Source organism: Hyperoodon ampullatus (assembly GCF_949752795.1).
Source record: "Hyperoodon ampullatus genome assembly, chromosome: 13".
In the NCBI taxonomy this organism is placed as follows: Eukaryota; Metazoa; Chordata; class Mammalia; order Artiodactyla; family Ziphiidae; genus Hyperoodon; species Hyperoodon ampullatus.
In genome coordinates this window covers 15816833-15843792 of record NC_136926.1, presented here as the reverse complement: position 1 = coordinate 15843792, position 26960 = coordinate 15816833, and the positions used below count along the sequence as shown (strand labels likewise).

The following is a 26960-nucleotide window of genomic DNA, read 5'->3' as shown; positions in this document are numbered from 1 at the left end:
GCCTAGCAAGGAGGGAGCCAAGGGACTCAATACCCTGACCTCACTATCTTCTTTCCGCCGATCCCCCACTGACGCTCTCCTTGACCAGATCCACCTGGAAGGTAGAGATCAAGAAGGTCCAGTTACTGTAGTCCTTACTAGTCAGCTTCCTGGGGCACAGAGCAGGGTGAAAAAAGATGTAGAACCGATCTGAAGGGGCAACAGAAGATGTCCAACACACTGCCCCAGGTGGAACGCTAATCCACAAGGCAGGGAAGAAGGCCAGAGGTCTTGGGGAGGATGTACATGGATCATCCTCTTTACAGCAGCCAGTGTAGTAGGGAGCACAGCACATTTAAGAGGTGGGAGACTTGGTGTCCCGTCCACTCCCTGGCTGTGTAACCTTATACCTGTTCATAACCTTTCTGATATTCAACTGTTCCCATCAAGAGGTTGGTTATTCTCTATTGAGTGTTCAGGGATATTGTGTGAATCAAATAAGAATTGTGAAAGACTGTGTAGTGGTGAGAAAATGCACTGCCTATTGTGTCAGAGCTCTGTGAGCAGGGAGAAAAGTGAAAAATTGGCTCTCGTGAAGGCAGGAGCAATAGTGCTTGGCTGTCGTGTCTTCCTGTTCTACCTCTCCTCCCCAGGTGTGGAAGCGCTCTGGAGCATGGTTCTTCAAGGGCTTCCCCAAACAGGTCCTCCCACAGCCTATGCCCATAAAGAAGACCAAGCCCCAGCAGCCATCCAGTGAGCCCGCTCCCCCTGAGCAGCCCACCCCTGAGTCCAAACACCCTGCCCGGGCTCCAACTCGAGGTAGGAAAATACAGCTTCTCCTTTCAGAACCAAGGACAGGTCTTGGCTAACTGGTCTACCTGGAGGGTGCCCTGACATCATGTCTGTGTTTCTTCTACCCAGTTGGTGGACAGCCAGCCTCTGGGCTTGGGTCTAGGTCCCCTATGTCTGCTTCACAGCTCATCACAAACCTTTGTCAAAAAGGTAGTTCAGGGAACTCTCCAGCAATGCCAGGCTGCCAAAAGACTTTGTTGTCATCCCTGATGGAGTATTTAGAGGTATAACAGAGGTGGAAATCAAAATTAGGAACTGAGAAAGACTCCCAACATCAAAATACACGCTGGAGTCTAGGGGGCGGGGGAAAGGAGGCTTGCTGAGAAGGCCTTCTTTGCTCCTGATATTTCTTCTCTCAGTCATCAGCAAATCTGAAATTGGACTAATTAAAAATGAAAGATGAATAGCAAGGAAATTAGTAAAAGAAAATTACCACTACTCTGGATATTACCACTATTATCTAAGTATTATTATTATTTATTAAAATGATGGTAAAAAAGGGAGAGACAAAGCAATAAAAAGAAAAAATATGACCCCAATGAAAACACATTTTAATATAATAAGGCCACTAAGACTGATCAGATAAAGCCCTTGCAATACTTTCAATTAACTAAGTGATAAAATCTGGTCTGAATGACAGTTCTAGAGTTGAGCGCAGTCAGTGCTTCTAAAAGGAAGGTTATAGTTGAAGGTCTCAAAAATTGAAGTGCCCAGCTATAACTTCTCAAGGTGCCCAATACAGTGTCTGGCAGTCAAAAGGCACTCAACAAATACTTTCATCCTGGCAAGCCATCAGCAATTTCTGCTCCTTGCAGAGACTCACCAAATTGTCAATATATACTGCATCCCTGAGAAGCCCCAGGTTTCCACTTCTAGAACATCTTTCTTCCTGGTTAAATATTACTCCCTCTAGGCTGAGAAGACTGCATAGCTTTACTGTCAAGATCTTGAACATGGGAGCCCAGGAAGACCTGAGTTTGAATTCCAGCTCTGCCACTTACAAATCATGTGAGCTTGGATGAGTGACCTAACCTCTCTAAAACTCTTTCCTCATCTATAAAATGAGATTAATAACTCACTGGGTTATTTTGAAGATTAAATGAGATGCTACAGGCATACCTCATTTTATTACACTTTGCTTTTGCGCTTCATAGTCATTGCAGTTTTTTATAAACTGAAGGTTTGTGGCAACCCTGCATCAAGCAAGTCTGTCGGTGCCATTTTTCCTGCTCACTTTGTGTCTCTGTGTCACATTTTGGTAATTCTCACAGTATTTCAAACTTTTTCATTATTATTATATTTGTTATGGTGATCTGTGATCGGTGATCTTCAATGTTACTATTGTAATTGTTTTGGCATTTTTTTCACAATAAAATATTTTAAATTAAGGTACGTGCATTTTTAAGACATAATGCTGTTTCACACTTAATAGACTACAGTATAGTGTAAACATAACTTTTATATGCAGTGGGAAAAAATTCATGTGACTCACTTTTTTTGTGATATTTGCTTTATGGCAGTGGTTTGGAACTGAACCTACAGTATCTCCAAGGTATGCCTGTACATGTACAGTACTTTGCAGAGTGCAGCACTTAGTAAATGTTGGCCAATAGTACATAATATTAATCACCTATACACAGACACCTACACTTATACACATAAATGGTATGAATTAGCTTATTATATAAACTCTAGACAAAACAAATGACTCTGAAAATATTCACCTCATTGGAAAGAAGTAACGTCACCTGCATTGCATAGCAACTCCTAAACAATTATTGGCAATAACATCTAGTGCTGGTGAATATGTGGAGAAATGATGGTATAAACTGTTGGTAGGACTATAAGTCACCTCCAGCCTCTTGAAAAGTAATATGGCAGATGTTATTAAAATTTGAAGTGTATATACTATTTGATCCAACAGTCCCTCTCTGGGAATATATTTAACAGCAAAAAAAGTACCCATATAAAAGACATATGTGTAATCATATTTATTGCATCATTGTTTATGGTAGCAAAAATACTGGAAAAAACTAAGCGTTCATTAACGGGATAATTGTTGAATAGATTATGGTATATCCACACCATGGTGTATTAAGCATCTTTTAAAATTGAATGATGTAGGGACTTCCCTGGTGGTCCAGTGGTAAAGAATCTGCCTTCCAATGCAGGGAAAGCAGGTTCGATCCCTGGTAGGGGAACTAAGATCCCACATGCCATGGGGCAACTAAGCCTGTACACCACAACTACTGAGCCCGCGTGCCTCAGTGAGAGAGCCCGTGTGCTGCAAACTACAGAGCCCATGCGCCCTGGAGCCTGCATGCCACAACTAGAGAGAGAAAACCCACACGTCACAACTAGAGAGAAGCCCACGTGCTGCAACAAAAGATCCCGCGTACTGCAACTAAGACCTGATGCAGCCAAAAAAAAAATAAAGAAAATAAATTAAGTAGATAAATATTTTTTAAAAATTGAATGATGTAAATGTATATTGTAGATTTGGAATTATGCCCATGATACGAGCTTTCAATATTCTCTTAATGAACAGTTACGGAACACCTAGTGAGTTCCAGGCTCTGTTCTATGCCCCAGGGAATCAGTGAATGGAACAGATAAAATCCATGCTCTCATGCAATTAAAATTCTAGTGGGGGAAACAGATGCTCAACAAACAGCAAATGCAAATACAACATAATATCAGGTAGTAATAAGTGCCAGGAAGAAAAATTAAGCAGGTAGAGGGGATAGAGGCTTCATGTTGGACAGAATGGCCAGAGAAGGGCTGTCTGAGAGATGATATTTGGGGAGAAACCTGACCAAGGTGATAAAGAGGGCTCATAGAATCTTCGGAAATACCGTGTGCAAAGGGTTTGAGGTTGGAGCATGCTTGGTAAGTTCTGGGGAAATTCAAATTAAGTGAACAAAGCACATTCTAGAAACAGTACGTAGCCCATGATCCCAATTTGTTTGCAATGGAAATAATGTGAAATTTGTAGATAGGCTCTATATCAAAGGGGAAGTTAGGAAAGGAAACTTTTAATTTTTTTTAAAAAGTTCTTGGGAATGGTGGATGGGCCCTTTTGTGAGCTACTTAAGTGTCAGCTCTCCAGAAAACATCAAATATTGGGGGTTTGCCAAAAAGTTCATTTGGGTTTTTCCATAGGATGTTACAGAAAAACCCAGGTGAACATTTTGGCCAACCCAGTACATACTCCTCATCAATTTTCTCTCTCTCCAGGTGACTCTGATGACAGGAGGGGCCCAGGTCAGAAGACAGGTGGGTTCTGCCGACTCTGTCTTCTACTTCTGAGCCAGGAGTCCTTTTCCCCATTTCTCCATTGCCTTTTCTCCATTCAATTCATGCTTTTCCTTTCAGGCCCTGACCTGGCCTCTGCTCCTGGGCGAGGAAACTATGGGCCTCCTGTGCGCAGGGCCTCCGAGGCACGAATGAGCTCGTCTAGCCAGGACTCAGAGAGCTGGGACCAGAGCCATGGCGGAGCTGCTGGTGACCCCAGCCGGAGCCCAGCAGGTGAGAGAGATGGGCAAATCCAGACAGGCTTCCTGGATGAGGAGAATCAAAAGGAATGGGGAGAACAGTGGTTTTTTTCATTTATTCATTGGTGCTTGGTAGGCATTCAATGAACACTTGTTGAATGAGTGAGTTGAGTGAGTGAGTGAGTGGATGAATGGATGGATGGATGGATGGATGGATGGATGGATGGATGGATGAACAAGGACCCAAAGGAACAAGCAAACGGAAGTGCTAATTAATGCAGGACCCTGGGACAAGAATTTGTAAGCCCCAGCCAGAGGTGGCAAAGCACTTTCTGTCATGATCATTCAGGCATCTCTCCAGTGAAAAATATCTGGATTCAGGAAAGGTGGGATCCAGCCCAGTGAGGTGAGAGAAGACACGGTATTCTTCTAGGAATGTCATACCTTCTCAGTACCAGGAACTGCTGTGTATATCATCCCCATTTGATCTCCCAGCAGCTCTGCAGGAGGCAGTAGCATCTGATAGTCTCAGGTAGACTCTGGAGACCAAATGCCTGAGTTCAAACACTGGCTAAGCTACTAACCAGCCAAGAGACATTAGGTGAGCTCCTTAACCCCTCTGTGCCACAGTTTCCCCATTTGTAAAATGGAGCTAATAAAGCACCCACCTCATAGGGTGTAGAGATGAAATAAGTTCTTATAAAAATGTTAATCAAGTGTGTAGAGTTGTTGCCTCCATGAAGCATCTGAGGTTCAGAGAGGGTAAGTGACCAGCCCAAAGACACACAGTTTATAAAAGAAAAATCTGGGATGCAAAGCTAGGTCCATGTGAAGATAAGAACAGTCTTTCAATAATTATAAAGTAATATCAACATCTTCCAGATGTTGAGTGTTTACTACATGCCAGGCACTGTTCTGAGCACTTTACATGTATTGTATCATTGTGTCTCCACCACAACCCTATGAGGTAAGTACTGTTATCCCCACTTGATGGATGAGGAGACTGAGGCCCAAAGAGGATAGGTCATTTGTGCAAGGTCACAGATGTCAGAAGCACCGTCGCGGAGCCTGAGCTTGTCAACATCCATGCTGTTGCAGTGAGTTGCCCGGGGGCATCTGAGTATTGTAAAGAGAGAACACACGGAGTGGAGGAGAAGAGGGTCTGAAAGAGCAGGGAATGTCGGGGGGCTGCATCCAGTTCACACCCAGAGGACCATGCCTCATGCTGGCTGACCAGTCCCAGGCTTCTTCCTGCTTTGTGTGTGAGTATGTGTGTGTGAGTGCGTGTGTGTGTGTGTGCGTGCGATATGACAGGCTCTTTCCTTTCCCCTGCAGGTTTGAGACGGGCCAACTCAATCCAGGCCTCTAGACCCACCCTGGCCTCAATACAGAGTCCAGCGCCCCCCCAGCCTGGGCAGCCAGGTACGTGCCACCCACCCACCCGCCCAGGCTGTCACTCAGCTGTGACCCCAATACCTCCCACCCTTGCTTGTGGAACCTGCTGGGCTTTCTGCAGAGCTGCAGCCACCACCAAACCCTAAACTCTTCGAAGACCTTTAGAATGAATAATACTCCAGGCTGGGAAGCTGGTGGGGGTGGGAGGAAGGGTAGCATCATTTCTGTGTAAATGCAAGAAGTGACAGCACTTCATCCCTCACTGTTCTCCACCTTCTGACATCATCACTCCAATTTCACAATTTTTACCACATGCACCTATGATCTGCCTTCTTATTTCCTTAATATTTTCTTCAAGTTGACCTCCTTTAAGAACATAATTGAGAGAAGTTATCATAAACTCTTTCAAGGAAATTTTAAGGACTTCAGACTTTAAGGAAAAGGCAAAGGTTCTCAGACAGATATGTGAGATTCAGGAAGAAATGGTGGGCAAAGAGATTAGTAATGTGAGAAAATCTGAACACATATGGCTTGTGTAAAACAATGGAAATAATTCCTAATTGGTGCAGTTAAAAATCTGTTATTTTAAAAGAAACCTATAATAATGGCATAAGTGGGGAACCAGTATTCCATACCAGAAAAAGAGAGTATATTAGTTTGCTAGGGCAGCCATAACAAATATCACAAACTGGGTGGCTTGAAATAACAGAAATGTATTGTCTCACAGTTCTAGAAGCCAGAAGTCCAAAATCAAGGTGTAGCCAGGGTTGGTTCCTTCCATGAACTGTGAGGGAGAATCTGTCCCAGCCTCTCCTCTTGCTTCTGGGGGCCTCGGGCATTCCTTGGCTTGTGGATGTGTCTTCACATCATCTTCCTTCTATGCATGGGTCCCTGTGTGTCCAAATTTCCCCTCTTTATAAGGGCATAGTCATATTGGATTAGGGCTCACCCTAATGACCTCATCTTAACTTGATCACCTGCAAAGATGATCAAATATTCACATTCAGGGGGCTTCCCTGGTGGCGCAGTGGTTGAGAGTCCGCCTGCCGATGCAGGGGACACGGGTTCGTGCCCCGGTCTGGGAAGATCCCACATGCCGCGGAGCGGCTGGGCCCGTGAGCCATGGCCGCTGGGCCTGTGCGTCCGGAGCCTGTGCTCTGCAACGGGAGAGGCCACAACAGTGAGAGGCCCACATAACGCAAAAAAAAAAAAAAAAAAAAAAAAAAATATTCACATTCATAGGGACTGGGGGTTAGGACTTGAACATTTTTTGGAGAACACCATTCGACCTATTGTGGGGGGCTATTGTAAAAATTAACGTACTGAAAATAAAACAGTGCAATGACATTCTCAGTACTCTGGCCTGCTGAAGGTTCGGAGCCCGAGGCCTGTCCTCTTTTGCTCAAAAGGGACATTTACAAAGGTTAGAGAGGTGTTAAAGTAGCACCTAAATGAGACTTTTCCCATGACGGGATCAGTGGAAAGGCAATGGGAACCCAGAATGACTTTCTCACTCTGTAATTGAATGTTATTTCATGCGCCATCCCTGTGGCTCTCCCCCACATCCCAAGCTTCGGAAATGTAGTTATATAGAATCCTCTGGACCAGTAATGACCCCGTAATAATGGTGGACTCAAAGCCTGGACTTGCCCGTTACCTTGCAGGCGATTCTTGCTCCATTTGTTTGTCGACCTCATAACAGCCAACAAAACATGAAGAGCAGGTAATACCTGCTCATCCCCACTTCACAGAGGAGGAAGCTGAGGCCCAGGATGGAAGGATTTGGGCTTGAAGCCAGGGATTTCCAACACCAGAATCCCCCAGTAGGACCGTTCCTGCAACCCTGGGTACCTCTGCACATCACCTGCTGCCCCTGGGCCTGTGTCCACACCTGTGAAATGAGGGGAGCTCAGGGCAAATACCCAAATGATGCCACCTTCTCTATTCCAAACTTCTTTCTCTCTTTGCCCCACTCAGGACCCCCAGGAGGCAGCAGACCCAGTCCCAGGCCAGCAGGACATTTTCCAGATCAGAGACCAGGCAAGTGTGTTCGCCTCTTTCTGTGCCTGCACAGGTGACCACCTCTTCCACTGACAGAGAGAGAGAGAGAGCAGGGGCTGCCAGACATTGGCCCATTCTGCATCCTGAGACCTATCTGATGAGCTCTAAGGGAATTCCCTAATTCTAAAACTCTAGAGAGTCTGTACTAAGATTAGATAGATAGAAAAGGACAATACATACAGTGGTTAAGAGTACAAGCTGCCTGCATTCAAATCACTGCTTCTTTACTTCCCAGCTGTGTGACCCTGGGCAAGTCACTTAACTTCCCAGAGCCTCAGTTTCCTTATCTCTAAAAGGAGAATAATCCAAGGACCTACCTCACAGAGTTGCTGGGAGGATTAAGTAAACCAACACACGGAACACCTTAGCACGTGGCCTGCAATGTATGAAGACCACACCAAGTGACAGTGATTATTATTACACATGATATATATGCAGCAGCACCAATCACTACAACAGATTCATTGCTTTCTAGTGCACCAGTTACTGCGCTAAGTGCTGTGCACATACTAGAAAATTTTTTAAATAATAGCTAATACTATTTGAGCACCTTCAGGTCTTAAAATTCCCATTTTACAGGTGAGAAAACTGAGGCTCAGAGATAAGTAATCTTGCTCCAGCTGAGACTCAAATCCAGGCTGTCTGGCTTTGGAGCCCATACCAGTGAGGGCTCTCAGTGAGGTCTGTTTTGCTCATGGAACTTGTTATAAAACATAGATTCCAAGGCCCCACCACAGGGCCTGCAGATTCTAGATGGAGCCTGGGAACCTGCATTTTTGCAAGCCTTCCTTGGGTGGCTTTGACAAAGGCAACATTCTCAGAACTGGTGAACAGCATGATGTGGCCCCCCTGTCCACTGGAAGTGACAGTCCCCCATTGCAGGGCAGTGGGTGATTCTGGCACAAAGCTCGCCAAGCACCTGGTACACAGTAGGTGCTCATCACTCGTGGTAATGCTGCAGCACAGGGACTCAGCTGCCTCTTTCCCACCCTCTCCCCATCTCCCCTGCAGAGGTGGCTCCGAGTGACCCCGCCTATACAGGGGCCACCGCCCCACCGCGAGAAGAGAGAGCAGGGGGAGTTGGGGGCTATTCGGCAGTTGGAGCCAGGGAGGACCGAGCGGGCCACCCAGTGGGCCCCTGTTCCCAAGCGTCTGCTGCTGCTCCCCAGCCGGCCGCGGCCCTGGCCCGCCAGCCCCCACGCCCGGAGGAGGAGGAGGAGGAGGAAGCCAACAGCTATGATTCAGATGAAGCAAGTAGGTGACGCGTAACGGAGGGGTGGCTGGAAAAGTCACTTCAGCGCTCGCCCCCAGGGAAATAGGAATGGCTCTGGGGACAGCTCTGTACATCCCAAGCCCCCCAGTATGCCAAACCTAATAAACGTATTTACCAAGTTATAAAAATACAAACTCGTGTTACTGAATTCACAAAATAACATCAGCTTTCTAAAGTATAAGTGCTATCTATTTTTTTCATTGTTGTAAAAGACACATAACATCAATGTTAACCATTTACATAATTTTTTATATAAATTTATTTATTATTATTATTTTAATTATTTTTATTTTTGGCTGTGTTGGGTCCTCGTTGCTGCGCGTGGGCTTTCTCTAGTTGTGGCGAGCAGAGGCTACTCTTTGTTGCAGTGTGCGGGCTTCTCATTGCAGTGGCCTCTGTCGTTGTGGAGCACGGGCTCTAGGCACATGGGCTTCAGTAGTTGCAGCACGTGGGCTCAGTAGTTGTGGCTCACAGGCTCTAGAGCACAGGCTCAGTAGTTGTGGTGCACGGGCTTAGTTACTCCGTGGCATGTGGGATCTTCCCGGACCAGGGATCGAACCCTTGTCCCCTGCATTGGCAGGCGGATTCTCAACCACTGCGCCACCAGGGAAGTGCTATCTATTTTTTTAATTGTTGTAACAAGACACATAACATCAATGTTAACCACTTACATAATTTTTTAAGAGTGCAATTCAACTATATTCACAAAGTTCTATTTGGTGGTTCCATAGAACTATCATATGACTCAGCAATTCCACTCCTAGGTATATAGATAGATAGATACCTATTTTAATCGTTTCCCAGCCTCTTTGGTGTGTGTCTTCTAAAAGTCATTTTTTAACCATGACTTTAAAATTTCTGACACTTCCTCTTGCATCCATCCATTCAATGATTTATAAAGTGCCTGCTCTATGCCACACATACACACACACCAGTGGCACTTCTCCTGGGTGTGTCTGGGAGCAGCAGGGGAGAGCTGGGGTGGCCTTTGTGAGCTGCAGGGAAGCATGGATGGGCTGTGTCTGGACTGATGCATGCTGTGGGGTTGGGGGGACGTTCCAAGAGCTCCCGGTCAGATGGGGAGACTGGACCCACTCAGAAGAAATGGACCAAGGGCTGTAATTGGCGGGATGGCTTTGGCCCATCGCGTCACCTCCCCTCGTTGTAAAAGGGAAAGCAAATACCACCTCCCGTGCAGGGCTGAGGGGTCGTAAACTGAGGTACCTGCTGAGAAAGGGCTTCATAAACCTGAAATTATTATTATATAGTGTGAAACGCACATGAGGAATTATTATTATATGACATGCACATCAGAAGTAATAATAGTCAACACTTGTTGAGCCCTTATTTTGTGCCGGGCACTTTTCTAATTGTTTTACGTGCACATGCTCAATTTAATCATCCCAGTGAGCCTGGGAATAGTTGCTTTTCCTATTCCGATTTCACAAATAAGGAGACAGAAGCTCGGAGAGGTTCAGGGACTTGTCCAAGTTCATATGGCCAGTGAGTGGAGGGATTGACAGTCAGTCTCATCGCTGCAGCAGGTCAGAGGCCAGACCTGGAGGAAATATCAGCTGTCCTGTCTCTCGCAGGGGTCATGGGTCTGCAGGCTCAGGGGAAAGGAGTCTGAGGAGCCCACCCCCACCTCGCTGGCTGGGGGCTGTTTCTGCCCTGGAAATGCACCATGTCTATCCCACCTTCCTGGCTTTCCACATGCTGGTCCTTCTGCCTGGAGCAGTGGCCACTGCTCCTTCCATCTGCCTTAAGTGTCTCTTTGCTGACCTGCCAAGCCTAGAAGATCCCTCCCAGCTGGTGTATGTCCCTGTTAGGAGCTATCCCTAGTGATTTATAACAAGCCTGTCTCTGTATTCAACTCCCTCCCTCCCTCATCTCTATATTTGACAAGTATTTATTGAGCACCTACGAGGTGCCCCCAAACTATTCTAAGTGCTAGGGTTACCATGGCAAATAAAGAAAAAAAAAATAACAGACAAGATGGCTGATCTAATGGAACTAATATTCTAGTGGAGAGAAACATACCAATGAGTTCATTTCAAATAAAGACAGAGCACCGTGAAGGAAATAAAATAGGGTGAATGACCATGAGGGTGGCTGCTTTAGATGGAGCAATCAGGGAGGGTTTCTGTGACGAGGTGACATTTAAGCTGTGATGTGGATAATGAGAAGGCACCAGCCATGTGAGGATCTAGAGAGAGAGCATTCCAGACAGAGGCAACAGCAAATGCTGAGACTCATTTATTCCTTCAGCAAGTAAGTGAGCACAAACTGTGTGCCCTGCACTGTGCCCAGTGGGGACATAGCAGTGAACAAGGCAGTCACAGCCTTGCCCTCATGGGACTCTCAACCTAGCAGATGGAAGTCATTAACTAGGCAATTGCACAAATGATTAACTGATCACAGGTGTGCTGAGGGCTCCAAAGAAGAGGAGGGTCTACCAGGATGGGGAGTCCAGAGGGACTGAGTCTTCCTCTCCTCTGTAGGCTCAGTGGCTAGCCCAGACTGGGCACATGGTAAGTGCTCAGGAAATGTTTGTTGAATGAATTAATGTCCTCTTGGTACCTGCCTCTTGTCTTCTTCAGCCACCCTGGGTGCCCTGGAGTTCAGCCTTCTCTACGACCAGGACAAGAGCTCCCTGCACTGCACCATCATAAAGGCCAAGGTAGGTAAGGGGGCCAAGCTGGGGACCACTCAGGATGTTCTGGCATTTCTAGGGGACTTGGGGAGGGCATGGGTGACCAAGTCTGTCTCCTGTCATTGCATTGTCTATCTATGACAGTGACAGTGATGAGAAAAGAGCAGGAACTAGCCACGGCCAGTTCCTTTGCAGGGAGGACTTCCTCCGGGGGAGGTCCCAGAGGGGTTTCACTTAACTGCAGCTGCCTCCTGGGAGTGGAGGAAACCAAGCTTCAAGGGCAGAGCCAAGATCTGCCCAGCCCCATCCACACCCTCTGGAGGGGATCTCAGAGGTGTCACCTGGGAGCAGTGACAGCCTAACTTGACAGCTGACATGCCACTGAACAGCTCCTTCTATAGACGGGGCTGTCAAGCTGGAGCTACAGACTGAGTCAGGACTTATTGTTGCAGATACAAGGACAGTAATCTGGGCTTCTGAGGTTGGGGGCGGGGGGAGGCAAACCAGATTGGAAGAGCATCTCCATGCTACAGGCTCCGGGGCAGTGAGCCAACTTTACTGCAGCCCGCAAAGAAAGCTGGACGATGCCAATGCCAATCCCAGGAAGTAGTTGACCAGGATCTCCCCCTGCCCCAAGTCTGGTCTATAGAAAATAACAAGCAAGGTTCAGGAACCAGACTTCCTGGGTTCAAATACCAGCTCCGCCCCTCCTAGCTGTGGGATTTGGGGAAGTTAACCTCTCTGTGCCTCAGGGATAATAATAGAGTCTCTCCCATGAGGATGTTGGTGAGTATGACGTGGAAGGTGACGGAGTGTCCCAGTTTGCACAGAGGGTCCCCAGCTATGCCTGTTGCCTTGATGAAATAATTAAGAACTCTCCTTTCCACTCACAAAATATCCCAGTTTGGATGATCAATAATGTATGAAATGCTTAACAACGTCTAAATCAACATACCCAGGTCACTTCTTCAGCAGGCACTTAGATGCATTTACACGTGCCCTCCAATAACACAGTGAAGTAAGGCCCTACATTATCTTATTTCATCTTCATAGGAACCTCTGAGGAAGAGATTATTATTAGCCCCATTTTATAGATGGGAAAACTGAGGCTTAGAAAGTTAAAGCCTGAGGCCACTCAGCTGGTAAGGGATAGAGCTGGATTTGAATCCAGATGTAACCACCTCCAGCTCCAGAAATGGGGGAAAGCCACACCATTACAGCCCCCTTGAGACAGGGGTACAGAAAACTCAACGGCTCAGGGGCTGGGCTGGTAAAGAGATGAGAAATGCATGTGAGACATTAGGGAATGGTAGTAACTTTGGTAAACTAAACTGGTGTGAGCAGGACCCAAACAAAGATGTTCAGGTTCAAATTTGAAAAACACAGTGTCTGCCAATTTGTAACCTCCCAATCCAAACAGACATTCCAGACGTGTTTATTAAATACCTACTCTGTACCAGGAACTACCCTAAATGTTGGGGAATATTAGAATGAGCGAGAATAGACTGTGGCCTCATGGAGAAATGGACAAGAAACCATCACTATAGCATCTCCTGAGTCTTGTATACCCTCTGGTGCTTTCTACAAATTATTTCGTCCCATTTAATCTTCACGACAAACCTATGAGGAAGGTTTCATCATCATTCCCATTTTATAGATGGGGAAATTGAGGCACAGAGAGATTAAGGGACTTGCCCAAATCACACAGACAGGAAGTGGTAGAGCTAGGATTTGAACCAGTGTTGTTCAGCTCAAAAGGCTATGCTCTTACCTTCTAGGCTACCCGGCCAGATTTCCCCCTTGCACCCCACTCTGTGGCCTCCTCTCCCCACCTAGTAGTAGCAAACGTTGTTCATACTGAACTTGTGCCAGGGCCAGAGTTCAGCCTTCACAGGTGAGATCTCATTTAACCCTCCAAGAATCCCATGAAGCAGGGTCTGTGATCAGCCCCACTGAACAGATGAGGAAACTGAAGTCCCCGGAGATCACAGGGCACGATACATGGGACTGGGGATTAGTGCTGTGACAGGAGACAGTGGGAGCCCAGAGATAAGACACCTGCCTCAGCCAGGGCCTAGGGGGATGGGCAGAGCATATCTGAGCCCCGGGAATTTTGGAACTGCTCATGTTAACAAGCCCAGCTTAACTCCTACCCCGGACAAACTGCTCTCCCCCACAGTGGCTCATTTTAGCCATTTTAGCCATGCCAGCTCTGTGAGGGGGGCCAGGCAGAGATTGTGATCCCCATCATATGGATGGAGAAACTGCGGTCTCAGAAGTGAGTGCAAGGGCCAGGGCCAGAACTCAGGCCTCCTTTCGCTGGCCTTTCCTCCTCTCCCACCCATTCTGGGACATGTCCTCCCATCCCAGCAATAACAATCCAGCCTTGATGGAGCACTTCCTGTGTGCCAGGCACTGTGCCAAGCACTTTACAGGTGGGATCACGTTTAAATCTCACCAGCCCGTGAAGCATCCCATTTGACAGGTGAGGAAAATGAGGCTCAGAGAGGTTAAGAAACTTGCCTAAGGTCACACAGCCAGTAAGTGACTTGGCCATGCTTTAAACCCCGTCTGCCGGATTCCAGCGCTCATTTCAAGATACTGCATTTCCGGGCTTCCCTGGTGGCGCAGTGGTTGAGAGTCCGCCTGCCGATGCAGGGGACACTGGTTCGTGCCCCGGTCCGGGAAGATCCCACATGCCGTGGAGCGGCTGGGCCCGTGAGCCATGGCCGCTGAGCCTGCGCGTCCGGAGCCTGTGCTCCACAACGGGAGAGGCCACAACAGTGAGAGGCCCGCGTACCGAAAAAAAAAAAAAAAAAAAAAAAAAAAAAAAAGATACTGCATTTCCCTTCTCTTTCTTTGGAAGAGGAAGCACTCAGGATGGGGTAATAGCTGTGCCCATTGCCTGTGATAGCTGAGCGCCCAGCCCTCCCCAGGCCCTCACGCCATTGCCTTCTTCTCTTACAGGGACTGAAGCCCATGGATTCCAATGGCTTGGCCGATCCCTACGTTAAGCTGCACCTCCTGCCAGGAGCCAGCAAGGTACCATATGGCCTGGGCCTCTTGGCAAGGGGGGCACATGGGCTCTGGAAAGCACCCAAGGTTCCCAGCTCAGAGCCTAAAATAGCCCTCCCCAAGCCCCCTCTTCCCTGATTGGCAAAGTTCTTACAAGGGGTAAGGGATGGGCCAGAGCCATTCTCCTTCAAGAGGCAGGGGCTCTGCTCATTTCTCTAACTCAGAAACCTGGGATCCAGGAGAGAAGCAGATACCCTGATTATGCCCTTGACCTGCTCAAACACCTTCAGGGCTCCCCAGTGCTGAACATGGTCCACCTCCCCCACCCATTTTGTGCCCCATCCAAACATCTCTCAACAGAAATGACTAACTCTTTCCAGATAACTTGAGAAAAGGTTCTATTATTAAGAGAAAATTTACCCCCATCCCTTCCACCTTTCTGGGAGGGAAAGTGGGATTAATTCTCCTTTCTTTGGATAGACCCACTCAGAGCACATGGCTGGAAATGGAAGTGTGCCTTCTTGGACTTTATTTTTTGCTTTATTGTGTTAATTTGACATGGATGTCCTAAAAACAAGGCTGCCTATATACTTGGTTACATGATCTTAGAAAAATGCCTTTCAAAAATCTCTGCAAGTATCAAATGCCCCATAAGACAAAAAAGGACACACACACACACACACACACACACACACACACACACACGGGCACACACACGGGCACATACACACTTTATCTCACTCTTTTTTTGTTTGGATCAAGGAAAGACAGTCCCACCTGGCCATGGCCAAACTTCTTGGCCACTACTCCCTCTAACTCCCCAGCGACCTTTGCTTCTCCTTGACCCACTCCTTTGCCCACTTCTAAATCCAAACCTGCTTTGCCAAAGAATCCAATCAGTCATTTACATGTTAGTATGAATTAGATTTCTCACCAGGCCACCAGGTGCATTTCTAACCTTCTCTCTTAGAGTAAAATGAAGAATTTTATCCTCTCTAAGGAATTTCAGGCATGGAGGATGCTATCTGGGGAAACAGAGGGGACCATCCCAATATCCCCAGAAATTATTTCTTCACTGCCTAGGAATGGGAGACTCTCATTTCTGCCTCCCTGGCCTAGAAACAATACTTTTTCTCAAAGGAAAATATCTTTGCTTTCTAATCTTTATAAAGAGTTCAAAGAGGGGGCCCAGTGCCTGGAGGGAGGGCTGGCCCAGTATCCAGTGTTGGTGATGCACCCTAGAGGATGACCCCACTCCCTGAGAACATGCATTTGGGAGCAACAGAGCCCCTGGACACTCCTGAGGGAAGTGGACTCCTAAGTCACCCACCCATCGCAAATGAGCCCAAGGGATGGAGCTGCAGGACTGGCTCCCCACTGAGACAGATGTCTGTCTGGGTTCCAGTCCAACAAGCTTCGTACGAAAACCCTGCGGAACACCCGAAATCCCATCTGGAATGAGACTCTGGTCTATCATGGCATCACGGATGAAGACATGCAGAGGAAGACCCTCAGGTGCTTGCCGGGAGGGTGGGCAGAGAGGGGCCTGAGGCTGGGCAGAGAGACTGAGGCATGTGTGGTTCCTGGGGGCAGCGCTTTAAAACATCTCAGAGTAGTTTTTTCTTTCTTTTTTCCTTCTAAAAAGCAATATATATTTCTGATAGACACTTTTGAAAATACAGATAAGTGAAACTGTTAACATCTTGGTGTCTGGACATTTGGGTTTAGCATGTATCTATATTTGTGTGTATGTGTTTGTGTGTGGGGGGGTGTGTGTGTGTGTGAAAGTTTTTTTTTTAATAGAGTGTTTTTAAAAGTGTTTATAAAAATGGACCATCCTATTAAGTAATCAGCCAGTTTCACTTAACAATATACTGATGCCACTTCATATTCTTCTACAGGGTATTAAAATGCATTTTAAATTATATAAGTAATAAATGAATACATTGTTCTTATAAAGAATTATTGAGAAAACAAAGCTGCTTTCAAAGCTGCCCTCCCTCAGCCTGGGTTGCCTTTCTCCTTCTGTGAGTGTGTGTATATTCATTATATACATACATACACTGTACATATATATATACACACACACTGTCATTTACAATATAAGAAATATCATGTTGAATATATCTGGAACGTGCCTTTTTTTCTTAACAATAAATCTTGGGGCTGTGGCCATGAGAAGACATGTAGATCTACCTAATATTTAACGGCTTCAGAGTACTCCATAGCATGGGTTTATCACAGATTTTTTAAATGTTTTATTATTAAGTGTTATGAATATACAGAAAAATATAGAATATAATAAAAACAAATACCCATGAACCCAATACTCAGTCTTCCAAAAATCTTAATATTTGTTGTATTTGCTTCAGCTCTTTTTTGTAAGGAATAAAGCACTACAGATGCAAATTGAAGCTCCTCTTGTATACTTCATCCCCCACTCCCTTCTCTTCTTTCCTCCCCAGGGCAAAACACTATCCTGAATTCTATGGGTATCATTTCCGAGCGTATCCTATGCTTCAGCTACTTAATTATATATCTATAAACAATATATGGTATTGTTGGCATGTCTTAAAATTTTATGTAACTGTTTACCACTTTATCGAGTTCCCTGTGGACAGACATTTAGATAGCTTCTACCTTTTCTCTATTACAAACAAATTTGCAATGAGCATTCTTCATGCTTCCTTGTGTTCATATGAGTATTTCCTTAGGACAGAAACCAAGGAGGGTTACTTGCTGGATCACAGAATATGGGGTGTGGGTCTTTTTAATTTTGCAAGGCATACAAACTGGTTTACAAATGGGCTGTTCCAAGTACATTCCTATCAGCTACAATATTATTTTAAGGAAACATAAACATTTTTATTGCAATGTAATAAATTGTAAAGAATTATTTTTTAGAAAAGTGCACACAGAAAAAGTGTACAGATGGATGAATTTTCACCAAGTGAACACACTGGGTTAAGAGAACAGAACATTCCCAGACCACAGAAGCCCTCCCCTTGTGCCCCCTTCCAGTGAGGACCTTTTCCCCCAGGGGATTCACTACCCTAACTGCTAACAGGAAAAATTAATTTAGTCTAGTTGTGTACTTCATACAAATGAAATCATACCACATAATTCCTTTATGTCTGTCTTCTTTCAGTTACTAGTATATTTGTGATACTCATCCAAGTTGTTGTGGGTCATTGCTATTTAGTATTCCATTGTGTGACTATAACACGACATTCGATATTATCTATTCATTCTACCGTTAATTGGCATTTGGTTGGTTTTCTGTTTGGGGCTATTACAAATAGTGCTGCTGGGAACATTCTAGTAGCTATTTCTTGCATACATTTCTGTTATGTATACACCTGGGAGTGTAATGGCTGAGCCATGGTGTATGTATATGTTTAGCTTTATTAGAAACTGCCAGTTTTCCATAGTGATTGCACCAATTTACACTCCTACCAGCAATGTCTGGGAGTTCCAGTTGCTTCACATCCTCATCAACACTTTTCCATTTTGGCCACTCTGGCGGGTGTGTAATGGTGTCGCATTGTGGTTTTGCATTTCCTTGATGAGCAATTACAACATTATTTTCAATGCGTACTGTTACATTTTTAGGGTTACTTCATAATTTTCTTAAGAAGTCCCCCCATGATAGAATACTTATGTTATTTCTGCTTTTTCACAACTATAAACAAAACTGTGGTAAAGGTCTTTGTAGTTACGTATTTTTTCACTTATGTCTTCAAGGTAAATTCCTAAAAGTGGCGTTACTAGGTCAAAAATGGTGATTATTCGTGAGTCTTTGGAGACATATTGTCCTGCAGAAAGGATGGTTGTGTTTACACCCCCACCGGCTGAATGGAGACAATTTCTTTCTCCAGTTGTGTACAGTGTGGGGCTCAGCAGGAGGGTGTTCTGACCCTTCAGAACTTTGAACCTTGTTCAACAAATGTTAATGGCCAAGAAGCAAGGTGCTGTTAGTTCCTGTCTGTCCCCCATGGGAGGAAAAGTCCTTTCTTCATCTTTAGTATATGTCAGGATGAATTATCATGCCTCGATTGGTCCTTTTGGCCTCCTGAGGGACCTTTCTCATGACCTGCCCCTTTTTGTGCCTCTGGTCTACTCAATGCTGTGCAAAGTAGATAGCAAAAGACAATATGGTGTTCTGGAAATCAGGAGCTTCAAATTCTGGTTCTGCCCCTTACTGGGGAAAAATTATTCAACCTTTCTGGGCCCCAGTCTCCTCTCCAAAGTGGGAAATTCAGAGGTCTGGAGGGAGAAAGAATTAAATGAGAAGAGTCAGCTAAGTTCCTAGCCTAACTTTGCAACAGATGATGCTGAAATGACCATAAAGTAGATGTTAAGGGGGCTGAACTTCATTAATCATCAGAGAAATGTATTGGGTTGGCCAAAAAGTTCCTTTGGGTTTTTTCCACAACATCTTATGGAATACTAATAAATTAATACTACAAGGAGATACTATGGCCCACTCAGAAAGCCTAAAATTAAAGACTGACAAAATCGAAGTTAGAATGAAGAGTAACCAGAACCTGCATAAACTGCTGGTGGGAGTGTAATTGGTGGAATCACTTTGGAAAACTGTTTAGAAGTTTCTACTGAGGTTAAACTTGTGTGTAGTCCATGGCTCAGCAATTCTGCTCCTAGGAAGATACCTAACAGAAATATGTATCTGTGCATATAGAAAAGACATGAACATGAATGTTCCATTACAGCTTTATTCATAACAGCTAGAAATGGCTCAAAACCAAATGCCCATAATTAGCAAAATTATTACAACATATTTATACAAGAGAATACTATACAACCAGAAAAGGGACAAATAACTATAGACATGGATGAATCTCACAGACATAATGTTGAACAAAGGAGACCAAATGTAAAAGGGTCTATACATCTGATTTTATTTAAATGTAGGTCAAAAACAAGACACTGAACCTTGCCAAGAGAACAAGATAGTGATTATCTTTGAGGGAGGTAGTGACTAGGAGGGATCATGAGGGTCTTCTGGGAGCTGGAGTGTTCTATATCTTGATCTATCTGAGTGGTAGTTACATGGGTGTATGCAAATTCAAAAATCCAACAAGCTAGAAATTTAAGATTTGTGCATGTTATTGCTTGTTAAGTTATACTGTGATCAAGAAGAAATAAGAAGTACCTGGCCTAGTGCTCAATAAATAGGAAGTTGTATTATTCCTGTGCACATTACACGTTCCTTGCCAGCATCAATCAGGGCTCTTGGTACACAGTAGGAGCTCAATATATGCTTTTCTTTCTTTCTCCATCCTTTATGTCAATCGCAGGATCTCTGTCTGTGATGAGGACAAATTCGGCCATAACGAGTTTATCGGTGAGACCAGATTCTCGCTCAAAAAATTGAAGCCCAACCAGAGGAAGAACTTCAATATCTGTCTGGAGCGGGTGATCCCGGTGAGTGCCTTTGCCCCAAGGGCTCAATGGGGAAGAAGAGTTGGAGGGGTGGGTGCTGCCTTCTTTTGGGCCTGTAAAGGATGTGATAGATCTGTAGGGTGCCAGACAGGAGAGGGGCTTTGGCAGCTGTTGGAGGGAGGGTGAAGATTTCAGGTCAGAACATGGGGGTTGCATCCTGGCTATGCCTTCTACCAATCCTGTGTTAGCATCACTTCTGAAGGTCAGAGTGGTGTGGCAGGGTGGCCTGCCTGGGTTCAAAGCCAGCTCTGCCATTTCCCTGCTCCCTGGCCTTCACCAAGGGTCTGAACTATTCTGGGCCTCAGTTTTTCTTGTCTCTAAAATGGGTGTTACAACAGCACCTGCCTCATAGGAGGCAGAACCTAGTACCTAATAAGCACTTATAAATTAACTGTTGTTATTATAGTAAATAATACTGCCTTACCCACCTGTCGGTCAAGAAGTCATAAAGAATCATAGAGATACACAGGAGGCAGGATACCATAGCGCTTAAGAGCATGGGCTCTGGAGCCAGACTGGGTTTGAGTCCCAGTTTCTGCCACTTATAGTATAACTTGAGTCAAATGACTTAACCTATCTGTGCCTCAGTTTTCTTGTCTGTAAAATGGGATAATATAGTACCAACCTCATAGGGTCTTTTAAGGATTAATGTAAAAGTACATGTAAAGCATTAAAACTGTTATTGTTAGATGTGATACTCACCTTTTGAGAAAGAACAAGAACCAAATTGAGGTTGTCCAATTGGGCTACACCTCAGAATCAACTAGAGATTTTAAAACCAGAGCTTTACAAAATAGATTCTGTGGGGGATCTCCCTGGATATTCTGACTTAGCAAGATAGAGTGAGACCTAGCAATCTGTATTTTTAGACATAATCCAACCTACCCTTTTTTACGTCTGAGCCACCTGGGGCCCAAAAAGAGGAGCTAGTTGCCAAGGTCATACCGCAAGTCAGTGACTGGGGTCTCAGGCACCAGCCAGAGCCCAGCTTTCTTGCAATGACCAGCATGCCTGCTCCCCCCGGGCAGTGGGCCAGTGCCCCGTTGGGGAGCCATGGGGGGTGGGAGGGGGACTCCTGCAGCATCCTCCCACCAGATGGCCAGCCTGAGGATGGACTATCTGTGTGCTGCACCATATTTTATAGCACAGACAAAGGAAGACACAACAGGGAAAATTGCAAGGAAGAATTTACACCGAACGCCAGGCACCCAATAAATCATGAGATGTGCCTAGGAATGAAGCCTTTCCTCTGGGTCTTTGCCTGGTAACAGTTGGCTCTTCAGGCTTCGTCATCCGTCTGTCACTCAGTGAGTCCAGTTGGTCAGCACAGGGGCCAGGACCCCATCTGGGTCTTCAGCTCCTGGGTCTGCCATCTCGCTGTGATGGACGCAGCCAGCCTCAGAGGCACAGAGGTGGCAGGACAGGCCCGCGCTGGCCCCACAACCCTACTGATCATCTCCTTTGCTCTTAAACCTCCCACCACCAACTCCCCTCTTATGCCCCACTAAGGACAGGGACCTCATAAGCTCTGACCCCTCTCCTCTGGACTTCAGTTTTCCTCATTTCTAAAGTGGAGAGGTTGTATTTAACCAGTGCTTTTCACATTGTGTTCCCCAGAGCCTTAGAATCCTGCAAAAGGGCCTTAGGAGCCATGGGGGAAGAAGCACCTGGTGGCCCCTGTGCCACTTCAGCCAGAGCAGACAAAATCTTATCTGTTTTGTGTATGGGCTACTTTGCCACTTATTGGTTGTGGCAAGTGGTTTAACCACTCTGACCCTCAGTGTCATCATCTGTAAAATGGGGATAGTAATACAACCTACATCAATAGGCTGTTGTGCATTAACATGGTTTCTCAAATGTTAACGTTACATACATTTTAGCTGAATGGGGGAAAGCTGGAGGGCCACAGAAGCTTGGAGAACCCATCCTCATGGCTCTGGATGCCAGTGGAGGGGAGAAAGGGTTTCTGGTCTTTCTTGTGTAGGGAGATGAGCCCCATTGACAATGTTATTTTTCCTTTCTGTCTCCTTCCTGAAGATGAAGCGTGCTGGAACCACCGGGTCAGCCCGAGGCATGGCCCTTTACGAGGAGGAGGTGAGCACTGAGTGGGTGTTGAAGCCACAGTCGGGGTCTGGCATCTCCCTTTTCTCTCCCTCCCTGGCCCCTTTCCCACTCTTTTACCCCAAACCACCTGCCTGTTGGTTCACCATGAGAGGTGCCCTTGCCCAAGGCATTAGAACATGAGACCAGGAGCTTTTCACACCTGTAGCCCCCAAGGTGGGGGAAGCCCCATCCTCTCACACCCGAGAGACACCCTCGAATTCCTTGACCTTGTTGGCAGAAGCTCTGCTGGCAGTTCTGCTGCACTAGAGCAATGCCACGCTCCCTCCATGGGGATGTAGGGCAGGTTCTTTGAGCTGTGTGTCTGGCAGAGGCTGGAGTTTGGCTTCACAACCATGCCCTCGGCCCCAAGGACTGCACTTCTGAGAAAACTGGGTTGCGGGGGGGGAGTCTGAGCTGAGTCACGTTGGAATCAGGGTCAAGCTCAGCCTATGATCAGAGTCAGGGTCAGTCTGTGTCTAAGTCAGAGAAAAGCCATTGGCCCCCATGTGCCTAGGACTGGGCCCCTTGGCTTCCATCATTTGCTCCTCCCTGGAGTCTGGGGTGTCTGCTGTCTGTAGTGCTGATTGCACTAGCACTGGCCCACCTCCTCATGCTTTCCACAGACTCTCTCTTTAGTGATCGCCATCCACGTTGCCCGGACCCCTTCCCTCCTAGGCCCACACACCCTCTTCTCCTACTGCAGCAGGTGGAGCGTATTGGTGGTGACACAGAGGAACGCGGCAAGATCCTGGTGTCCCTCATGTACAGCACACAGCAGGGAGGCCTCATTGTGGGCATCATACGCTGCGTGCACCTGGCGGCCATGGACGCCAATGGCTACTCAGATCCATTCGTCAAGCTGTGAGTCAATGTCTGGGGACTATAAATGGGCCCCAGAGGGGGGTCCTAGATCCTTGCAAAGAGAAAACCAGAGAGCTTCCCCAAGATCATTGTACATTGAGGCCCAGAGAGGGCAAAGAACCTGCCCAAGGTCACGCAGTGAGACGGATGCCCAGAACTGGTGAGTGTGAGTCTGGAGTCTCAGCCTGGTGTGTCACCCACCCATATGAGAAGTTTTGTGGCTCTCCTCCTGTGGGAGAGGGGTGGTCGGCAAGGTTACAGTAATCCCATTTGTAGCGCCTGGGAATCAGCAACACATCCCTCCAGAGTCCAGAGCCCCACCACCAAAGAAGCAACCTGACTTTCTGGATGCAGTCTGGAAATGCTCAAAGAAAAGACCATAGGCTTTGGGTTTATTCCAGTTATCTCAGTCACGGGGAATAAGAGAGACTTTGTGTTCTGGGTCCTCTGAGAAGATGCCAAGAGGGGATTAAACAGAGGAGTAATGCCTGTGTGAGGGAAAGTAGGGGGAGAGTCAGGGGAAATGGGACAGCAGTTAGACGGCCATTCGAGTCTGGCCCTAAGTGAGGGGACGAGGGAGGGAGGGATGGGTGGAAGCATCCCAGATGCAAGTTCAGCAAAGCCATCAGGAAGTCCTCAAGCCAAAATTGGCCATCACATGAGGCCCATGTCTCCTAGGAGTAGGCCTGCCATAGGTATCCCTGCCATGTTTGGTAGTCAGCTGGGAGTGTGGCTTGGCACAAACATGGCATGGATTTCCAAGCGTGGCAGCTGGGGCCTTGGTCATTTATGTTCCCTGTAGTTGGAGGTCCTTCAGGCACATTCTCCAAGCCGCCATTGAATCAGACATGGGATGCACCTTCCATCTCTGCCAGCTACCAGCTGTGTAACTATAAGCAAGTTATTTGATGTCTCTGAGCCTCAGATTCTTCATTGGTAAAGTGGAGAAAACAAGTCCACTTATTTCCAAGAGTGTCCATAAGGCTCAAATGAGATACCATATAAAAGGAATAAAATTACGCCTGGTACAGAAACATTTAGCTACTCTGAATAGAATTCTGCCTTGCTTGTGGCAGTAAAATGTGTGTTTATGTGGTTGTTGTTGAGAGCCTGAGCTCTGGATCCAGACTGCCCGGGTTTGAATCCCAGATCCAATAGTCTTCAGTATTCTCCAGCTGTGTGACCTTGGGCTCATGCCTTAACATCTCTGGGCCTCTATGTCCTCATCTGTGAAATGGGAAGAGTAGTATTGGTCATTTGGTCCTGTCCTCCAAGAAGCAGACACGAAGACCAGATGAGATGCTAAGAGATTTGCTGGGGAAAGCGCCTGGGAAGGAAAATTGAGAGAGAGCTGGAGGAGGACCATAGAGTCAACAGGCCTGGTGCACGTCTGCTTCCTGCCGGGTAGTGGGGGGATGGTTGGGCAGGAAGAGTCTTAGACTGCAGGGCAGTTCTGTGTAAGTTTCAACCACTGTGGTGCGGAATCCTTGAGCGCAGTCGCCCATTAGAGGAGCCCTGCATCTCCCAGAAATGGGGCTGCCTACTGTCGCTGCTGGCTCAGGTACTGGCTGAGAGCAGCCTGTGGGGAACATGGCCACATGAAAACATAGTGGTAAATTCAGAGCCCAGCAGCTTGTCAGTCTCCCCTGCAGTTGGAGATCTGAGAGATACATTTTCATGGAGTCGGTGCTCAACAAATACCTGCCATTATGGTTATAAATAATTACTATCACTATCTTACTCATGGCAAAGAGTGTTTATTAATGATCTCTCCAACCTGGGAGACACTCCTTCCCCCATCCCCACTGCCTCTGACAATAGAAATCAATGCTTCCCTTAAGATCATGGCTACAAATCAGGCCACAGTGGACTTTGCTCCAGATTTTCTTTGAAAGAGGATTTTAGTTAACAACAGAACACACATGTCTGGAATGCGTTTGATTTCTAGGAGTAATTTGGTGTAATTTTCTAATTTTCCCCTATGGTCCAATAGAGTACATTAGCTCCTGGGCTCCTGTCCTGTACTCCATTGAATCCCAGACACATGCAAATTGTTTTTCTTAAATAACTCTCCCCACCACCCCTTCTCCCATCTACCCAACCCTCCAGAAGAAGTAGAGTTGCAGTGGTCACCAGTGAATCAGCTGCCCTGGTGGGCATTGTAAAAAAGAAAACAGGAGATCATTAACCAATTTAAGATCCAATAAAGTTTTTTAAAGTCAGAATTGCCCTTTATTTTTGTTCAGCATCTGGTACCTTTCAAATCCCCTTTTGTATCTCTTCTTTCAGATTATCCTCAAAAGCAGTTCTGTGAGTGAGAAAGAAAAGTTTGCCTTCTTTACAGATTGGGACGCTGAGGCATACCGAAGTTACACTCATGTTGAGAGTTGCACAGCTAGTGACAGCTTGCTTCAGAATCCAATTGTCCTAACTCTTAAGAGTTTTTATTAGCCCATTTTATTTATTCGCCCAGAAAATATTGATTGAGCACCTACTACGTGTCATGCATTGTGTCTACACTGGGGAAGAGCCTTCTAGGCAGAAGAAATAGTATGTGCAAAGGCCCTGGGATGGAAAGGAGAGTGAATGGGGTGTGGGGTGAAGCACGTGGCACAAGATCAGGCTGGACAGGAGCAGGGACCCAACCACATAGAGCCTTAAGGCCACATTAAGGATTTTGAACTTCACCCTGAGGTCAAAGGAGAGCCATGGAATAGTTTTGAACAGGAGACTGATCGTAATCAGATTTGCATCTTCTCCCTTTTGTCCATACCCTCATCATCTCCCCAGGACCTGGGGGCAGCTTAAGAGATAATCAGTAGTGAAGCCCCAGGCACCGTCATCCAGGTTCTTAATGATCCATTGGGAGAAAGTCCTAGCTAAGAGCACAGACTCCAGAGGCAACAGCTGGGTTGAGTCCCCAGCTGTGTGACCAGAGGCACATGTCCCAACTTCACTCTGAACGCTCAGTTTCCTTATATGTAAATGGGTGGTTGTACCATCTAGGGTTTGCTGAAGATTAAATATGCATAAGGTGCTTAGGTAATGCCTGGCACCAAGTAGATGCTCTGATGCACATTGGTCATTATTAATGATTCACTTTCTGATCTGTTCATTATTCTCCTGACACTGGGAGGACCTTTGGGGTCATCAAGAGGCTGTTCTTATTCATTAAACTTCATCCATAATAGCCTCTCTTGTCTCCTCTCAGCTGGCTGAAACCAGATATGGGAAAGAAAGCCAAACATAAGACTCAAATTAAGAAGAAAACGTTGAATCCTGAATTTAATGAGGTAAGGCTGCCCCATTTTTTGCCATGCTCTGGGATAGTTCCTATATGTGAGGGAAGAACAAATTCCCTGCTAGAAAGTTGTAAAGCACACACACAAAAAAAGCTTTCTTACATAGATCAGCTTGAATTATCTAAAGAAGGAGGAATGAGTTCCTCATCATTGGAGGGAATCAAGCCTAAAACAAAAGCCTATAGATTTGGAATGTCATAGGGAAGACACTGAATTTGGAGAGAGAATGAATTAAATCATCTCCAATGTCTTTACCAACTCTAATAGTATATAATACTGATATTTGAGGAAATAAATAGGGGCAGTTTTCCCCATTACCACCCACCCAGTTGGCACTGCCCTATCCCTATCCCTCTCCCTCTCCCTCCATCCATCCATCCCCAGGTCCATCCAGTGCATCCAGTCCTGCTAAAGCTACTATCTAGATACCCATTGAATGTGCTTATTCCTCTGTATTCACACTGTGACCTGTCAGGCATCTAAATACTCAAATGTTGAGCACTAGGTTA

General features: G+C 46.1%; 1 protein-coding gene across 1 annotated transcript in view; it reads left to right on the top strand.

The window, feature by feature from the left end:
- The window catches only part of RPH3A (rabphilin 3A), a gene marked incomplete at both ends in the record, with an annotated part of 61775 nt that overhangs the window by 32965 nt on the left and 1850 nt on the right, over window positions 1-26960 (top strand). Inside the window, 13 exon segments of the mRNA XM_079717893.1 lie at window positions 633-798; window positions 4069-4107; window positions 4207-4359; window positions 5661-5747; window positions 7698-7765; window positions 8795-9035; window positions 11655-11734; window positions 14675-14749; window positions 16128-16237; window positions 20041-20167; window positions 22223-22279; window positions 22992-23149; window positions 26361-26442. Coding sequence (XP_079574019.1) covers window positions 633-798; window positions 4069-4107; window positions 4207-4359; window positions 5661-5747; window positions 7698-7765; window positions 8795-9035; window positions 11655-11734; window positions 14675-14749; window positions 16128-16237; window positions 20041-20167; window positions 22223-22279; window positions 22992-23149; window positions 26361-26442 — 1443 coding nt within the window.